The sequence below is a fragment of the Mytilus californianus genome, unplaced genomic scaffold (genome assembly GCF_021869535.1).
Source record: "Mytilus californianus isolate M0D057914Y unplaced genomic scaffold, xbMytCali1.0.p SCAF_9, whole genome shotgun sequence".
Taxonomy (NCBI): Eukaryota; Metazoa; Mollusca; class Bivalvia; order Mytilida; family Mytilidae; genus Mytilus; species Mytilus californianus.
Window position 1 is genome coordinate 77,514,110 of NW_026262745.1, and position 19,300 is coordinate 77,533,409.

At 31.2% G+C, this 19,300-nt stretch overlaps 2 protein-coding genes across 2 annotated transcripts; both read left to right on the forward strand.

Moving 5' to 3' along the window:
- Window positions 1–5,913: 5,913 nt before the first annotated feature.
- On the forward strand, window positions 5,914–10,866 carry LOC127716314 (uncharacterized). The gene is made up of 4 exons (XM_052222486.1): window positions 5,914–6,095; window positions 6,581–6,643; window positions 8,680–8,721; window positions 9,933–10,866. Exons 1-4 carry the CDS (start codon window positions 5,945–5,947, stop codon window positions 10,247–10,249), a joined length of 573 nt encoding a protein of 190 aa, XP_052078446.1. The 5' UTR covers window positions 5,914–5,944; the 3' UTR covers window positions 10,250–10,866.
- Window positions 10,867–13,107: 2,241 nt separating this feature from the next.
- On the forward strand, window positions 13,108–18,938 carry LOC127716311 (uncharacterized). Its single transcript, XM_052222484.1, has 4 exons — window positions 13,108–13,386; window positions 14,080–14,238; window positions 17,244–17,426; window positions 18,476–18,938. The coding sequence occupies exons 1-4, from the start codon at window positions 13,179–13,181 to the stop codon at window positions 18,730–18,732; spliced, it is 807 nt and encodes a 268-aa protein (XP_052078444.1). The 5' UTR covers window positions 13,108–13,178; the 3' UTR covers window positions 18,733–18,938.
- Window positions 18,939–19,300: the final 362 nt, after the last annotated feature.

Genomic DNA, 19,300 nt, shown 5'->3' on the forward strand with positions numbered 1-19,300 from the left:
GATACATGTAAGTGCGTTGATTTTATTGATTTTTAACTTTTTCACAGTTTGTCGTGTCTGGCCTGTTATAGCTGCCTATATGGTATTGGATTCGGTCATTGTTGTTCAGGGCCGTATCGTGACCTATATTTACTTCAATCCACCTAGTTTAGACTATATCTTTAATATTCGATCGATGCACTTCTTTTAAAGTATAATTCATACATTATTGTGAATACAGAAAGACAGAAAAATAAAACTATTCTACATTTTGTAAACATATATATCTACACAATTGCAACGACAGCATAATCAATTGCTCGATTAGTATATTTTAAAAGCAATGACGTCCGTCTGTTTTGAAAGGGTCTTTAACCAATCACAGGTTTTTGCTTAGTCTAATAAAAGTGCTCCGGAAAGATTTGCAACCTACAATGTATGTTGCAATAATTACATAACATACATTTTTTTTATTAGATCCGTAATTTGATTGGCTGACACCAATAGCGAGGAAATCCCATATCAAATTTTATTTCCTTATAAAATAAAAGCTATGAATGCACGTCTGCTATTCATGACAATATTTAAACAATGCATATAAAAACAAATAAAAAGCTTGATATATACCTTAATTTCATTGTTGAAGCATAAACATGTAATTATCAGAACGAAATGCTTCTGTTTACAATTCTATAAGGTTGTAAAATCATTGATCGTCCCGACATTTTAGTAAGACTTAAGGGCTTTATACAAAATGTGCTTCGATCAACGCTCTTACACCACAATGAAATTAGAAAAAAAGCATTCAATTCTTTAATATTATAGACGATGAGTCTCCCAGATAATCTTTACCGATCTTACAATGACAAGTTATACGTTGTATTCTTTTATTCTTTTAGTATGTTCAATCCCAGATAGAATTTCAGCAGATACCACAGTTTATGGTATAATATGTTTTACTTATAGTGATTTTGCAATCGAGTTTGCACTTTTTATAGCTTTGGATGATCTATGAAACTGAACTGAAAAACAAGATAATGCACTATATTTCTATTGTTAAAGACTTCGTAAAAGAGGGGCAAAGACAAACATTTTAATAAAACACTACAACTATTGTTAAACAAGGAGATGGTGTGTAATTACCAATGAAACAACCACCACAAGAGTTCAAATGACTTAGATGCACACAATCATAACTTTCTAAACGACCTTCATTTATAGGCAAAATTCATACAGTATAGTCAACTACATGTATAAAAGGTTTCGACAGGTCATATAATGGGAAACAAAACAAACGAGAAAAAACCAACGGCCTGATTTATGACACACACAAAAAAAAGTATGAAAGACTGCAACCATCAACAAAAATATCTTTGTATTTCGTAGATCTAAATGCTAATATTACAAAGAATTACAATCATGTACAATTATCATAGATGACTGTGTTGTCATCAGGTGTTTCCAACTTTCCATAAAAAAAACTTCAGAAATTGTTCCGATTTTTTTTTTTTTTTTTTGCCATTTCTGTTTTTTCCACTGTATGATGGAAACCATCAATATGAACCCTCTTGAATATCATAATGTCATAAATCCTTGACGGCATATTCAACTTTTGGATCTTCAAAATGTACAAGCTAAAACAATCTATGTTTATATGTTATTTGTAGTTATTAGTTGTCAACCTTTCAAATTTTAAGTCTACTCTTCCACAAAATATTTTAATAGATTTTTTTTTGTATTAAACTTTTGGAAATTCGCCTTGATAACTTGAAAGACAAATTTATTCAGTAGTATAGAGAACAATATTGATACTGATTAGTTAGAAGACATATTTGTCTTTCCAAATATGATTTCCAAGTAGGGATTGTAAAGATAAAATGTGACAAAAATTAACGTTAATCAATTGACAGCTAACACGACAGTGCGTCATGTGTGAAATGGCTGCCGATTTTGATACGAAGAAATAAATACAAATAATCGGATGACGATTTTGACCAAGATTCCATGACACCACATGCACGAGCATTTTATTAAATCTAAGGCAAAGGCATGCAAACGTTTTATCGGAGATCGAAATAATTAGTACTAGTCCGTACCAAATTTAAACTATGAACATATAAAAAAATATCTAGCATTTTAATTCATTAACAAAATACAACAAGTATCTTTTATGTCGAGGATACTAGTATACTTAAAATTAAAAGTTGTTTCTTGAGTCAATCGATAAAAAGATAGAAATAAGAAAATGATGTATGAGTGCCTATGAGACAACTCTCTATCCAAGTCACAATGTGTAAACAATTATAGGTCAAAGTACGGCCTACAACACGGAGCCTTGGTTCACACCAAACAGCAAGCTATAAAAGACTCCAAAATGACTAGTGTAAAACAATTCAAACAGGAAAACCAGCTAAACATGCTTACCAGCATTTTTATAAAAATATTACAACCTGCTAAATTGTACTGCACGAACTCCGTAGGACATGCTATATTTTTGTATCATTATTCTATAAGGTATTTGAAACTAATGGTTTATGGATATGCTTGTATAGATTTCTTATCTTGTATCAATAACTAAAGCTGGTGTTTATTTTATTCTTTATGACAGCTGGTAAAGGCTGGAAAAATAATGCTACGATTTTCGCTGTGAAAGAGAAAGTCACGTGGTATTCAGCAAAAGAAGCGATAAATTGCCAGTTTGGTTTTAATCTTCTCCACAGGTCTACTCTTTTGAAAACTTTTGCTGAAAATACACAACCATCAGATAAGTAGGTTTTATGATTCATTTAAGGTAGATCATAGGTATGTGTTTCCCGAGATAGAATTTTCTTATACTTTGCCAAAATGAAGCTTTTCCTATGCTCTTTTCAAAAATATAATAAAAATGATAGGTCACCGTGCTATTTTTCAAGCTATGAGTCGTTGAAAATTGCCTAAATTTGCTTAGAATTATCATAAAAAAAAATTTTTTTGTGCATAAAAAAAAATCTATGAGATAGAATTTTGAAATAAATTGTGAGAAGATAGGTTTTATAATATGTTTTAAGAAAATAAAAAGAAAAAATGGTGTCACCGAACTTGTTTTCTTGCTACAAGTAAAAATAAAAAAATTCCCTATCAGTCCAGTGAAAATTTGTAACTAAAAGAGTTATCTTAAATGGCTTAGTTAAAAAAAAATTGATTCTTAAACACAAATGTTTGGTATTTGTTTAAATATTTTGAATAATGCAATAAATCAGCAAGTTTTCTTCATATAGATAAACAGTCTAATCAATAAAATTGCATATCTGTTTACAAATTTGCAGATTTGGGCAAATAACTAGACTGATAGTGAACTGCAATAGTACAATCCAAGATGGCGGTATACCATGAATCTACCTTAACTGATAAATTCATAACATACTTTAATATTTGTCACAAACAAAATTAATTACAAAAAAAGAGATTCTAATAGGTAAAATTGCCAATGAGACAAAAATCCAAAAAATACTCAAGGACTTGTAAGCAACTTTAAAAGGTCACCGTACGGCCAATTCAGTGGTTGTCGGTTGTTGCTGTTTATCACATTTGTTCGTCGATTGTTGTACATAAATTTTATCGTTTCTTTGTGTTTGGGTCTTTTATAGCTTGCTACGCAAAATGGGTTTTGCTAAATGTTTCAGGCCGTATGGTGACCTATACTTGCTAAAATATACGTCATATGGTCTCCGTTTGATAATTGTCTTAATAGCAATAACTACTTTTTTTATATTTGTAAACTTAACGAATATGCCAGGTTTAATAGAAATAAGAAGATGTGGTATGAGTGCCTATGAGACAATTCTCCAATCAAGTCAAAATGTGTAAAAATTAAACAATTATAGGTCAAAGTACGGCCTTCAACACGAAGCCTTGGCTCACACCGAAAAGCAAGCTATAAAGGGCCCCAAAATGGCTAGTGTAAAACAATACAAACAGGAAAACCAACAGTCTAATCTATATAAACATGTCTGTTCTCTTTTGTTATGTAGTTTTATGTTTTGTCTCGTCAATGTCAATCTAAAATCTAATTTTGTTCCTATTACAGGTTAAATGATTCCATCGTTTGGATAGGAGCAATCAAATCAGAATATGATGGACATCTATATTATTCAGACACGTGTAACCGAATTAATCTGGATTACATGGATTTTCCAAAATTGCCCGGAAAAAGAGAGTGTGTTTTCCTGAACATATCTGTCAAAACACTGTTGTTCGGATATGCCGATTGCATGGCCCTGCATCCGTATTTATGTTTGTCTATTAGTAAGTATTATTTTAATTCACATTCGTACCGGTCATTGAAATTATATGAATACTTAATAGTATGTTAACAATAATACTTTATGAATTGGATCCCAAATTTTGTCTGTAGTATAGTAATATGATCAGCATAGACCTCTACTTACAAAGGTTTAACTCTTACTAAAATAAGCGGCCATTTGGTCGTACATGATGTACAATGTATGAATACGCAGTCACTTCCGATTGGAATGGATCCCCACATTATCTATACATTATTGTTGGCTGAATTTTTGGTTTTAGATAAAATTTCTGAATATTTATCTTATTTTTACTTAACTTATGGGTTCTGGCTATTATCCATAATATTTTACAATAACAGTAGTTTATATGTGATGCCCCTCGAATAAAATACCAGTAGTTTATATATGATGTCCCTCGAATAGATAGGCATCATATATTAACTACTGTTATTGTAAAATCCTACGGATCAGAGCAAGTACACATTGAATAAGTGAAAATAAGTTACAATATCAAGGAATATTTACCTAAAAATATTAAAAACAAATACAAATACATAGGAAGGGCCATTACCAAAATGTCTGTAAACTTAACCTCCACTGTTAAAACTTGAATTCATGTTAGGGCTATAAAAATATGAATAATTAAAACAAACAAGAAGGAACTTCTACCTATGTCGATAGATATTGAAAATTTGGACTGTCACAATGTAGATATATATGTATTATGAGTGGGGAGAGAAATTCAGTCGTAAAAAATAAGAAGATGTGGTATGATTGCCAATGAGACAACTCTCCATCCAAGTCACAATGAATAAAAAGTTAACAATTATAGGTCAAAGTACGGCCCTCAATACGGGGCCTTGGCTCACAACAAACAACAAGCTTTAAAAGGCCCCCACAATGACTAGTGTAAAACAATTCAAATAGGAAAACCAACGGTCTAATATATATATATATATATATATATATAAACAACGAGACACGAGAAACACATATAAACCACACCAACAAACTACAACCACTGAACAAAATGCTCCTGACTAAGGACAGGTGCATAAAAATGCAGCGGATTTAAACAAGTTTGCTGGCGCCCAACCTTCTCCGTAACCTGAACAGTGGTGTAACAATACAACATAAGAACAAAAGATAATATTCAGTTGAAAAGGGTTTAACGACTCAGATCGATACAAAGCAGAAAAGCAACTAACACAAACACAGACGGGTCGTGGCAGGGTTTTTATATATCCCCACAACAAACAAGACCGTACGTACCGATCTGAGAGTACTCGCATGATACTATAGGCAACGTAGTGAACCTTGCCTAAGACTCATTTATTGCAAACGTTTAATTATCGTACTTTCTTAGTGTAACACTAACCTTTTTCGATTACACAATAAAAGTAAACCAAATAAGTGTGCACACAATAAGTGTTGCTGCAAAAAAAATGTTAGTTTCGAACTAAAAATATTGACTTTTTTTCTAAATTTATCTCACTCCTCAAACATTGTCGTAAAAGGAATAGTAATACATATATGTGTTGTACTTTTTCTTAGATGAACTCATTGAACCGGTAGTATTTGAAAACGTTACTGTTCAATCGTACTCCGGTTATAATGTTGAAATGATACAAAAGGGCAACACAAAGGATTGGGAAAACTGTACAAACGTCTGCACAATTGCTATGAATTGTATTGCGGCTTTGTTCAGTTGGACTGCAAATTATTGCGTTTTGTATAAGGATCGTGTCTCAGGAGAATTCGAAAACAAAAATGAGTTGTTGATATCGAATGTGACGGAAAAGACAAAGTTCTATCTTAGTTCATGGAAAAGAAGTATGTATTATAGTCGGAAGCTGTTCCTTCTTTAGTGGTACATAAAGTTTGAAACATTCATGTTACCCGATGTGTATGTCATTGAGTGAAATTCTTATTATTTTCGCCTTTTTGTTATGTTATAGAATAAATACTGCTACCAAGCTATCCCTACAAATGGATGAGAGACTAGAATAACTTATTTTTGAAAGACTATAATCATCTCTGCTTAGATGGTTAGAATGACTGCTATTTGAAAGAATACTATAGAATGAACGATTTAAATATCTACTGCTTGACATGCTATTACTACTACTGAATGATAGACTAGAATAAATACTGCTTGCAGTGCTATCATCACCATGAAAATGAATATTGTAATAGATAATCATGCAACATTATCAAATTAATATTCAGTGCATTTTTTTTTTACCAAGTCATGTATAATTACAATGTGTATGTATTTATATTTATATTTTCATTTTTATTTTTATTTTATTTTTTAGTTTTCTTTGAAATAATAGAAACTGGAAGCACTAACCCCTTACTAAACGACAACAGCTTTAAATGTATGTAACTTAGATAAGCTACAATTGAACTATCTAAAATAGATTGCTTTGTACACGTATGTTTTTTTTTATGTTTCATTGTAATATTGAAAGGTTAAATTGATTCGTCTGCTGTCTTATATTTTGTAATTTTTGCAAGCAATTATTGGAAAAATTATTACTACATGCACGTAAAATGAACGGTGTAGAAATTAATAAAACAGAGGCCAAGGGTCAAGTATAAACAAGGCAAATGATATGTTAAGGGCATATGATACAGTTACAACTGAGGTCATTTAACGTTTATTTTTGCGATTTCAAAATGTGACATATTTGGAAAAGATGTATGTTTCCACTGATTTTAATCATTAGCTAGAAAAGGAGTACATGGAATCCTGCTTTTTTAATAAAATTGCATAATTATGTAGGAAGATTATTGTACCAATTTTATGAAAAATTCACCGATGATTTGATAAGGATACAGCAAAAATAAATTACGTTTTTTCCTCTTCTAAAATCTTGAAAATGAAAAAAAAAAACAAAAAAAAAACGGATAATTTTTAGTCAAATTTAGAGCATACTTATATGGAAAGATATTTGAAATGGTTTTACAAAAATACGCTAGTGTTTATCTTTTGAAACAAAAAAGTCATGTATGTCCGTCAAAAGGATAGATCGTCCTGAATATTTGTGAAATATTTGCCACTGGACGTTAAGCAACAATCAATCAAAAACGGTAAGCAACAATCAATCAAATAATCAAAAGGATAGAAATGTTAGAAAAACGGAGTACATGTAAATGTCCTAAATTTTAACCCACTTATCTCTAAAAGTAGCACATGCAAGTGTATTTTTATAACGTATTTGAATTTACTAAGTAAAGAACAGCTTGTATTCAAATTTTTGTAAAGACATGGCCTAAAGAGTTGTGTATATAGACACTAACAGAAACCATAAAGAAACATGCCATACTTAGGGGGGAAATGATTGAAACTTATATAAAGTGCATCATAAATTTTGTAAAACTGTTCTTGGATTTAAAAAAACCTCATGTAATATAGATGCAAAGTCTGAGTTAGGACGGTTTCCACTTGACTCCTTTATAAAAACTCAAGTTTTATCATACTTTTGTAGAATTAACTGCCATGAAATAAACCCTTTTGTTCAAGAAGCTTCCAAAGTAAATAAGTCTATGTTTGAAGATGGAATATATACTTGGTACACTTTTGCAAGCACATTTTTAAAGAATTTGATATTGATGAAAAAAAATATGTTGATTTTGATAAACCTTTTAAACTTATAAAAAATTCACTTAAAAACACTTTTAAACATATTGTTAAAGAAAATTATGATAAAATCACTCTTGAAAAGCTTTCAAATATCGATGACAGTTTAAAACTTTACCTTTATAGTAAACTTAAAAATGAAATTAAACTGGATGACTACTAAATCTAAACAATTAAAATAGTCATCAACTTTTAACAAAATTCCGTGTAAGTGGCCATAACTTGGAAATTGAAATAGGTCGATATAAAAAATTCAAAGAGAACACAGAGTGTGTAAAGTTTGTAAAATTTTAGATGATGAGGAACACTTTTTTCTTCATTGCCTGCCAAATCAACAGTAATATTAGAAATCCCTTTATAAATGCAATTAAAACCCATAATCATAATTTTAACCAGCTTGACTCAAACTATAAACTAAAAACTATTTTAGATCCCAATAAAGATATTTTGTCTAGTGTTGTAGGCTGTATAAAGCAATCCATGGAATTGCGAAAATAAGGTCCACATTGGTCAATTATCTTTATACTTATATATACATTATTAATATTAACTTGACTTGTTTAACACTTATTTCATGTATTGTATGTCTCTTGTAGATATTATGTTTGCGTTTTAACCCGTCAGTGTTTTACTTTTTGCAATAACTAAAAAATAAATTATATAACTGGGAATGTCAAAATATAATCTTGAACATGTTCACTATTTCATGTAGGCAAATTACATTAATCAAATGAAATTTGAATGATCCTGTAAATTATATTTACAAAACAGGTTTTGTGAATTCTTCTGAGACTACAACTGAACTAGTACAAAGTAAGTTTTAAAAAAAATTATACCTTAAGCACAACTAAATTGTATTGAGTACTTTGGATTCATTTATTTTCGTGGATACCAATTTTCGTGGATTGAGAAAAACTTACATCCGTGGATTTGCCAAAGTCTGCATACAACCTTATAGAAAATGTGTTATTCGTTGAACATTTAAATTCGTGGTTTAATTGTACCCACGAAATCCACGAAAATTTGTATCCTACGAATAATAATGAATTTACGATATTACAGACATAGCATTCATACTACATCTTTCATTGGCAGTATCCATATGTCAAGGAAACCAAAACCTATAGATTTTTAAAATCTTGATTGTATTTCTATTTCAATACGTAAAAGGTATCGATACGAAAATATTAAACCAACTGCGGAAACAAGAACATCAAATGGATGTCAACACAAACAAAGCCAATCAAATGTATACTATCTTTTATGGTAAATACATGATTTATAAATCGCTGGTAAAATTTTCGATAAATGATACTTATTACTTCTACTAAAAATATGTTATATTTCGCATACTTTGTATACGCCTGTTTATGGGACCTATAATGGTATATCGTTGTTCGTCCGTCCGTCCGTCGTCAACACTGCTATTCCCACAACTCCCACTTTGGACGGTTATAGAATTTTATTCTTTCAAAAATCAAGGCCACAAACTTAGTTAAACTTGAGGTAGCTTCAATAATCCAATATTATTCATGTTTTGTTTTAATAGGAACTACTGTGTGTGTGCATGTCTTTTGTGTGAAGCCTTGTGTACAAGTGTGTTTTATAACAAATGAGTATAAAATGCAATACGTAACCTTTTAATTCTTTGGAAATACTTTTTTTTATAATTAATATTCATTGCAATGTCAACTTTGTCATTCCCCAACAAAGGTAGACGTGTCATACACCATTTTAAAGATGATTAAATGCAGATTAACGCCATGACAAGAATATTTAGTGAAATAGACGATCTCGGAATAAGCTCAAATTCAGGACCGATTGCCATTTTAAAAAATGCGAGAGGGTACCTTGTGTTATATAAAGGTAAACAGGTTTTTTTCAGAGACGAGTGCCTGTGTGCTTATTACACTAAAATGATAATTACCACTTTATAACTATAAACAAAATGTACAAATGTGGCTTATATAATTTTGAACAAATATATTATTTATTGAAAACAATGTACATTTTATTTCAAACAGCGACGACGACAACCACAACATCAGTATGTACATGTACATTAAATGACTGCAGAAGTTTTAAAAACTCAACAGAAATACTTGAGATGATAGAAGATATAAAGAAGAACTTATATATTGATAAACAACAATTATCATCAACAAAAAGAAAACTGCAATCAGCTGAGGATCCCCGCACTTCATCAAAATCTATTGGATTGTTTGGAGTAGCCATTCTAACGTCTGTATTACTAACAATTGTCTTAGCAGATGTTCCAAGGTTGTTAAGTTTCATTAAGAATGCAAGCATAAACAAGATAAATGATCACTTGGAACCTTGAAATACTTTTCACTGGACGACTTTAAATTGATAATTGTTTACATCCTCGTTCTTTGTTCAATGCATGGCTGATAGTTTTTTTTTTTTCATTTTCAATCAAAACATATAGTATATAACTGTTTAATCTGAGATTTTAGAGTTGTATTGTCATTGCATCGGAATTGACATTGTATTAATTTAAAAACTCTAATGACGTCATGAAAAATGTCTTTTAAAAGCAGCTTCCAGAGACTGCAATTGCAGTTATTATTTCCGAAGTTGTCTTACAGATTTAATAGTTTTCTCCTGGTCGTCTTACTGGTAACATGGTTAGTTTGGGTATATATTCAGTGCTAACTACACACATGTAGGATGGCATGATACTAAAACCCCTAACGGTAGGGAGTATGCTTTATTTTCATATGAAGACATAATCTTTCGATCAGTTTATTTGAGGTCTGGAGCTGGCATGTCAGTAACTGCTAGTACACAGGTAAAATAGAAGTTATGAAATACGTCCGTAAAACATCCGTATCACGGACTTTTTTCGGAGAAACAGTACCACGTCCGTAAAACAGATCTTCCGTATTACAGACGTTCTAAAACATCCGTTTTACGGACGTTTCTGAAACATCCGTATTGCGGCTGTAAAAGTACATGTTTTATTTTCAATAAAAAAAGCATTGTATAATATTGCCTCATACATTTCTGTCATTGTAACATTAAGAAACTGATACATCAACACGCAAAAATGGTTTAAAAGAAAAAATTACGTTTTGATTTATTATAAAGTTTTTGACATCCAGTCATGAATTAAGGATATACTGCTCTGCAAATATAGCATGAATATAGCTTTTGGGTTTTTGTGTTACTGGTTTGCTTCATAGTAAAGGTGCCATGCATGATGTATCTATGAAGGTCAATACAAGTAAATGTCATATATATATCGAGCGATATGCGTAAATCGCATGATCTTCACGAGTGCTTTTCAGAGTATTTTAATATGTGTATCACATATTGTAAGTATTGTACTCTCAAGAATATGTGTACAGTGTGCTTAAATCCTGATATATATCACATTTATAAGTAATCTGAAGGCATGTTTTACATATAAATGAACTACTACATGTAATATGTGTATGGCAAATATCTGCATTACGTATGGAAAGATATACATCGTTGAGACAGCAACCCAGTGACAAAAAACCCAAACAAACAACATATATGTAAAGACGTCATAACACGCATATTTGAAGGTTTTACTAATATATCAAATTGATAACCTTTAAGAATAAGTTTATTCAAATGATCAATGAGTTTTCATGGATCGTTTCCAAATTTACGGGCCTTATAAACATCATCACTGTACAAATTAGGATGCGATTTCTCATTTTTGATAAGAATTCTACAGGTACAGCAAAACTTTCTAACCCAATCTGCGTAACTGTGAAAGAATTTGGTGAAGATTTTATTTAATTTAGAGTAACGAAATCCCTGACTTCATAACTTACCAGAAAAGCGCTTCGGACGCATGAAATTATTAAACGTGTTGTTTTCAATCTTTTACATCACTGGGTCGATACCTCTGCTGGTGGAATATCAGTCCCCGAGGGTATCATCAGCTCAGTAGTCAGTACTTCGGTACTGACATGATTTATAACAAACCTTTCTAAAATTGTCCGTTGATAAATTTTGAAATTATAAAGAAACTAAGGTTTCAACTCCCTCAGGCAAAGTTGACCTTAGATGAATTTGGCTATTTGTTTTATGTATTTTTGTCATATAGCTCTTTAACTGTTTCGGTACTTATACATCCCTCGGATTTCAAATTTTTGGCTTTGAGCGTTCCTGATGAAGGTAAATCCAGAAAAGCGCTTCGGACGCATGAAATTATTAAACGTGTTGTTTCAATTTTTTACCATATAACCCTGTTACCATTTCTTGGTGTTCAGTGTTTTGGGTTTGAGCATTCCTAATGAAGATAATTGCATAAAAGGCACCAAATTCATAAAGTGTATTTTCTCATTTTCATAGTTGAACTATAGTTCATGTTAAATGTGCCCTGGTTTTCTGTGTTGTTAGCTACATGTATTCATGCCCGTCTTCGTCATGTAAATTATATGGTACGATCTGATCGTGTGGCTATTTCAGATGACATAACAAAAAAGTATTTAACAAACCTATATAAAATAAAGAAAGGTCTATTTTGTTAATAGTGACTAATAAAACACATCAAACATAGAGAATTATCAATCGGCAATCCTCGGTTGAATCCGCTACTCTCCTTAGATGAAGGTACGGAATCGGCCGAGTTGTGACGAATGAGAGAATTATATGCATATTGTACCATCTTAGGAAGCTTAACAAGGGTAAAATACTAGTATTTAGTTTTGACATGTTTAAGTAGACTATTATGTTTGGATAAGTATCGGCGGTATCTTGACCCGTATTGTCAGAAGTGTTAACACTCATGATAGCCATGTCACTCTTACGTTTTAATACTGAAGACCGTTTTGTTTATTCATAATTTTTTCCCGTGATATTCATTTAGATTAATGGTCAAATTATATTTATATCATTATGAAAAAAATGATAAATTCAAATCTAAGATCTAAAAAAATAAGCACACAAGTTAAAAATATTTACAAAAAAGACAAAATATTAACTCTCTCTCTCTTATCTTTTTTCTCTCTCTCAGTTTACAAAAATGTACACAAACAAAATAGGCATGCTACTTGGGATAAATGTATTTATGCCATCATTAAAATTAATTCTTTATAAGTATTCATATTAACGTTAAACAGATTTAACTCTGCATTTACTAAACTGTGAACGGAAATTTCAACTTGAAAGGTGAAAAGCGCTTTAATATACATGTATATCATATTTATCTTGTTAAAGTGCGTTATTTAGAACATTTGTTTTTCCAACGCCCGAAAACTTGCTACACAATGGATTACAAGCTCGTGCATAGTGTGCAATACGAGGACTGCAATGTTCACAGAAGTATCAGTAATGAAGCCGAGTCAATGTGGTACAAGAGACCGGTATGGAAGGGATTCTGTGGAGGTCTAGCTATTGGTATACTTATCTCAATTGTTATTTGTTTGGTTGCTGGAACTATTTTGTTCAAGGGATGTCATAGAAATATTAATTGTGGTGAGTGTGATAAAAAATGTATTCACGGAGGGTAAATATCAATAGCTTTTCGTTATAACTAATTTAATATGTTAGTGTTTTTTTTTTTTTTTCTTTTTCTTTCTTAAAGGTGGTTGAGGCTATATATAATTGAATAAAATAATTGCGCAGTCTATTAGATAAATAAATGATGTCAGTTAGATAATATTTAAACGTTTTAATCATTAATTATTTTAAAACTGCAAGCTGTACAATTTTGAACTGTCGGGTGGCATGGAAGCTAGTACTTTTGTTGTACTGACATACAGATATTACCTTAGAATTGACTGAATTCTAAAAGTCATTCCCCGATAATTTTGGTTTTATTTAGAATGCATTTTTAAATCTTCCTTGTAAGACATTTAGGATGGATCAACAAATATATTCCTGTATCGATGTGCAAGTGCAAATTATTTATTGGAAATCTCGTAGACATATAGACATTAATTTTCTGACTAGGGTGATTATCATTCACAAGGATGCCCACATGTTCCAATAACAATGTAAAATAGCAAATAACCACCTCAGAACGATTTGAATACCTTTCATTGTTGCAGATAACATCCTTTACTCCAGATGTTTTCTATTCTTTCATTTTTGTCGTTAGGTTACGGTCTCCTTGACGTATATCCTACATTGGTTTTATATGAAATAATATCAGAATTTATTTTTCAGAATCAAGTCAAAGTTTGCAGTACCAGGCCAACAAATCTATAAATGAAAGTGAAGGAATTACAATCGATATAAAGCAATTTTCTACACCAGCGACGACAACTTTTTATCAGCCACAATCCACTGCTGCTCAGAAAACAATGCACACATGCCAAGTTGCAGGTATTGCGAAATTGAAATGTTCCTTTAAATTTTGTTTCTTATCGCATTTGGACAAACATTTTATATACGTTTTACTGAATTATCATTGACAGAGATGACGAAACCAATTGTACTATGTTTTTATTTCTAAAGTGTGCTGTTACACCACAGTCCAAGATTAGATGAGTGCTGTTCGCCTGCAAACATGTCTAACCCCGCCAAATTCTTTATTTGCCTGTCCCAAGTCAGGAGACTGTTATTCAGTGGTTCTCGATTGTTGCTGTACATTGGATATCATATTTGTTTTTCGTCCATTGTTTTGTACACAAATCAGGCCGTTTTTTCTTCGCGTTTGAGTTGTTTTACACTTTTCATTTCGGGGCCTTTTGTAGCTTACATTGTAATAAGCGGTACGGGCTTTGCCCATTTTTGAATTCTGCACGGTGACCTATAGTTGCATACATCTACGTCATTTGGTCTCTGGTGGAGAGTTGTCTCATTGGCGATAATAACACATCTTTGTATTTTTATAAGATATTATTTCTAGAATCAAAGCTTATGTATTATTAGTTGCACCGTCAAAATATCATTGAGTTATTTTTTATTCGATTTATGTTTCATGTACACCTATGTACGTTAACATAGACTAAAAGGTTTTAAAAATATAGTGCTCAGTGTTTAGTTTTCTATTTTTTGTTTTGTAGACTGTTGTGACTATTTTCGTCTTTTTTTTAATTTTTTGTCATGGCGTTGTCAGTTTTTCTTCGACTTGTTAGTTTGAATATCCTTCGGAATCTTCCTCCTCTCTTTATCTGTAACTTTTATATTTACATAGTCTTGTGGTATAGTATTACATTAATTTCCAAAGTCAAACAATTAAGTGGCTATTTTAATTAAAAAAGCTGTCTTGCATTTATATTTTTAAATAACAGCATGTACCAAAATCAGAAAATGCGAGTATTATGTCTAAATCTACAAATATATATTGTTTCTCTGTTATCAAGACAAATAACTATATTTTGTCCTGGCCATGATTGTTACGCAAAAATGCAGACCATTGGTTATTAAATGTCTTATAGAAGGTCGGTGGTTTTCTCCGAGCACTCCGGCTTCTTCCGCCGATAAAACCCGACCGCCACGATATAGCCAATAGAGCTGATACTGGTGTTAAACATCAATCAATCAATCAATCAATCAATCAATCAATCAATCAAACAATCCTAAAGTAATTGTTTATTTTCTGCTTAATTTTATCTTGTGCGATATTTTTTGCTTTTTCTGTTCTGTTTGTGGTACTTTTGCTCTATTTAAAGGGAAAAGTTCATGTTTACAAGATTGATTGATTAGTTATTGGTGTCTATAAAAGCACTTGGCTATATTATTGATTCCAATTTTGATTTGTGGTGGAATTCGGAATTACTTGAGATTTAGTCTACCTCTTTAAACTTGCTTTTATGAAAATGCATAAATCATTATCTGAGAATTAATTTTCATTTTTTAATTTGTCTATTTTAGTTCTATCTCGTTATGTTTGTTTGTTTGTTTGGTCGTTTGTTTGTTTGTTTTTCCTCAATCGTATAAATTAAATACTACTAGCATCGTGCTAATAGATTGAAAAAGTAATAGCAACAAATTACCCTATTAGAAACTAGGATACGTAAGAGAAAGGAATTAATAACAAAGAAATAAACAAGGTGAAATTTTATAAACAAAGAAAACCTTGACTAAGTGATCTTAATACTAAAAGTATTACGATTGGCTTATATTTCTGAATTGTCCAATCCGGCATGTACGTATTATTTTGAGTACCTTTTTCCTGTAGTGATCTCAGTCGTGTGATTTAAGGAGGCTGTAAATATATAAAGAGACTTATTGAAAGTGTTTGACTAGACGTTTTTGATCAAGTTGTTGAATAAAACCCCAACCCTCATTGTTTGGGTACGTTTAACGTTGAATATTGTTTTCATTTAATTTAATTTCTATACTTGCACTCTACAATTATCGTTAGTAGTGTGTTTAAGGATAAGAACAACATGAACACATAAAATAAGCAAATATAACATGAAATACTGTACTAAGAAAAAATTGATATAGAAATTTAAAACACTTTTTTTTTTAAAAGGGAGGGAGGCATTGCCCCAAGCGCCTGTAACAAGATAAGGATCGATTTACAATGGTACATGTTGAACGATCAAATAACCATAATAGCATTTTCGCTTGTAAATGTGTCTCTCTTCTTATAACAACAATAAATATATATATATGTTAGTAATAATAAATTTCTTGTTATGATTTCATTGTGGATTCTTATATTTACCATTTAGTAGCCAACCGATACATATCAAAAAGGGAAATGTTGAGTTCTCAAATTCTGTTTAATAAAAGTTACAGTTTTTCCCCCAATAAAACTTATTTTAAAATTCTGAGGTCGTTTTCCATACTTCTTTATATAGATAAACTGAGAGTAGTATCGAATTTAATATTGTGTACATCCGTACATGTATGTAAAATTGAACAGTCCCAATCCAACTACATATTTTGATGATTATTGAATGTTCTAGAAAAAAGTTGTCTTATCCCTATGGAGATAATAGATACTTAATTCAGAAATTTCAACATTCATTTAAAAGAACTGTCGAATATATCAAAGTCATCGTTTAAAAGTCATAATGTAATACTTATAAACTTGTGCGTTTACTTTTTTTTAAAGGAGCAGTAGCTAAGAGATATAAAAAAAATTAAATGTGATTTTTTTTTGTTCAACCATTAATGAAAGTGATATAGTGAAATAATAATTCGCTTTTAGAAGCCAATTTGGTTCAACTTTGTCAAAGTAAGCAAATTAATTAAAGTACTTAAATACAGGAAATTGATTATGTTATTGTAATCTGATATTTTTCTCACACCTTCATACAAAAGATTTTTTTATGTTCTTATCTTTTGTGTTCCCACAACAAAAGATTGTATGCAACTATATAAACAAGTACAATTATTTTTTTTTTAATGCAATTTGTTTTCTTTCTAAGGAGGATGTAACCAACCACCTCAATTAAAAGATGGAATGGAATGTCTGTTTGAATCTAAAGATGGCAGAGCATCTGTCCGTTATACGTTACTAACTAAACAGAATGTTGATACATTTGATCATTGTCCGGTGTCGTATTGTCAAGGACAAAACTACTGGAGCGTGTTCAATGCGTCTTTATCAGGTATGTAATATACGAAAAAGAGACAGCAAAGGCCCAATAATCGTTATAATATATCTTTTGTGTTATTTTCTGGCATGTTTATGATTTCAAGTGTTTTTAACGATACAAAAAAACAATTTCAGCTATTCCCAAAGTGATGAGTAAGTCTTGTAAGGTGATTTACTTTCGCGGAAATACTTCTGATCTGAGCAACAGCGCAAATATGCCTTCCTATTCAAATTTCATATCTTTTAACTTTCACCAAGAGTTCTACAGTGATGCCAAGTCCTTAAACTTTCATTTGATACCAAAATGACCAACATATACTGACAAAGTAAAAGCTTTGCATAGGAACTGTTTTATTAAAATATGTACTACTTTTTGACCGGTCCGAATTAGTTGTTCGAAACCTTAAGTTGAATAACAATATCTAGAGGAGATTCATTATGTAAACATCAGTGCAAAATCAACAAAAAAAATATTAATGTTAGCAGCAACGACAATGACAAAATCAGCAGCAATTAACATCAGCAACAATAAATTACAAACAACGTCCTCTACAATGCACTATGAAATTTACGTGAAATACTCGGATCTATACCAGTCACCAAAGACTGCGGTGTAGACAAATCATGATAAAGAAAATAAGAATTCATAATAATACCAACATCAAATATTAATGAATTAACAATATAATAAGACAGAGGTGTAATATCTCAAAATCAACACAATAAACGTCTATTTGAGGAATGACTGTAATATTTTCTGTCTATGAAGAAATAACATAAAAAATGTGGTACACACTGAATAACCCGCTACGCGGGTTATTTAAAAGTGTGCACCAAATTGTTTCTGTTATTTCGAATAGACAGAAAAAAACATTACAGTCATTCCTTATAATTGAATTCTAAAAAGGAGTAAATCATGATAAAAACGTTGATGACGTTACGGTCACATGACAAAATTATGTCTATGAGCTGATAGACAAAAGCCTTCAGCCAATCAGAAGACGTGTTACATCCAAAATTAAATTATTTGTTTATATACATTGCATAATTTATTTTTCACAGCAAATGAATGTTATACAACCGGTTCCTATGGTGCGGTGTATAAAGGGAAGATTACATGTACAGTTACTGGTCGTGCATGTCAAAGATGGGATCGTGATTATCCACAAAAAAGAAATAGGAAACATATACCATCAAATTCTGATGATCTCCATAGTAACTACTGCCGGGATCCTGGACCTCCGTACGATGGATCCCCATGGTGTTATACAACCGATCCTAAGGTCAGATGGGAATTTTGTCACGTTCCACTTTGTTAAAAAATAGTTATTGTAAAAACTAATGCAGCACATTGGTGTATTCAGTGGGAAAATGTGGAATTCCGGAACTCAAAACGCTTTATTTCCCGAAATTGTTTTTTTTTCTTTTATTTTAATTTTACTACTTAAATACACTTTTTTCATGAATATTGGATTATCTATTTCACCAAATATTTCATTCTATAGAGTAAACAAGATAATCTGTTTTCATCTGTTATTTGTTTTATTTGTGTTTAATGTATTTTATTTATTTATAACGTATAAGAAAATCAGAATGATGATAAACACATTAGATAGAATGATTCATTTTGTTAAACGTCGGTGCCAAAACAACACCCACAAAAAAACAGTAAAAACAACAAAACCACCAAAATACCAAATAACTTCCTTAAAAATGCACTATAAAACGAGCGTAATTCCCTCGGGTCTTTACTTAAATATGTCACAAAAAGAATAAAACCACAACTTAGCCAGTAAAGGGGCTTCATTTTGTATGATTTATCAAACTTTTGCAACTGATTTTTTTTCCGTGATGACAGCTATCCACCAGGGACAAAGGACGAGGATG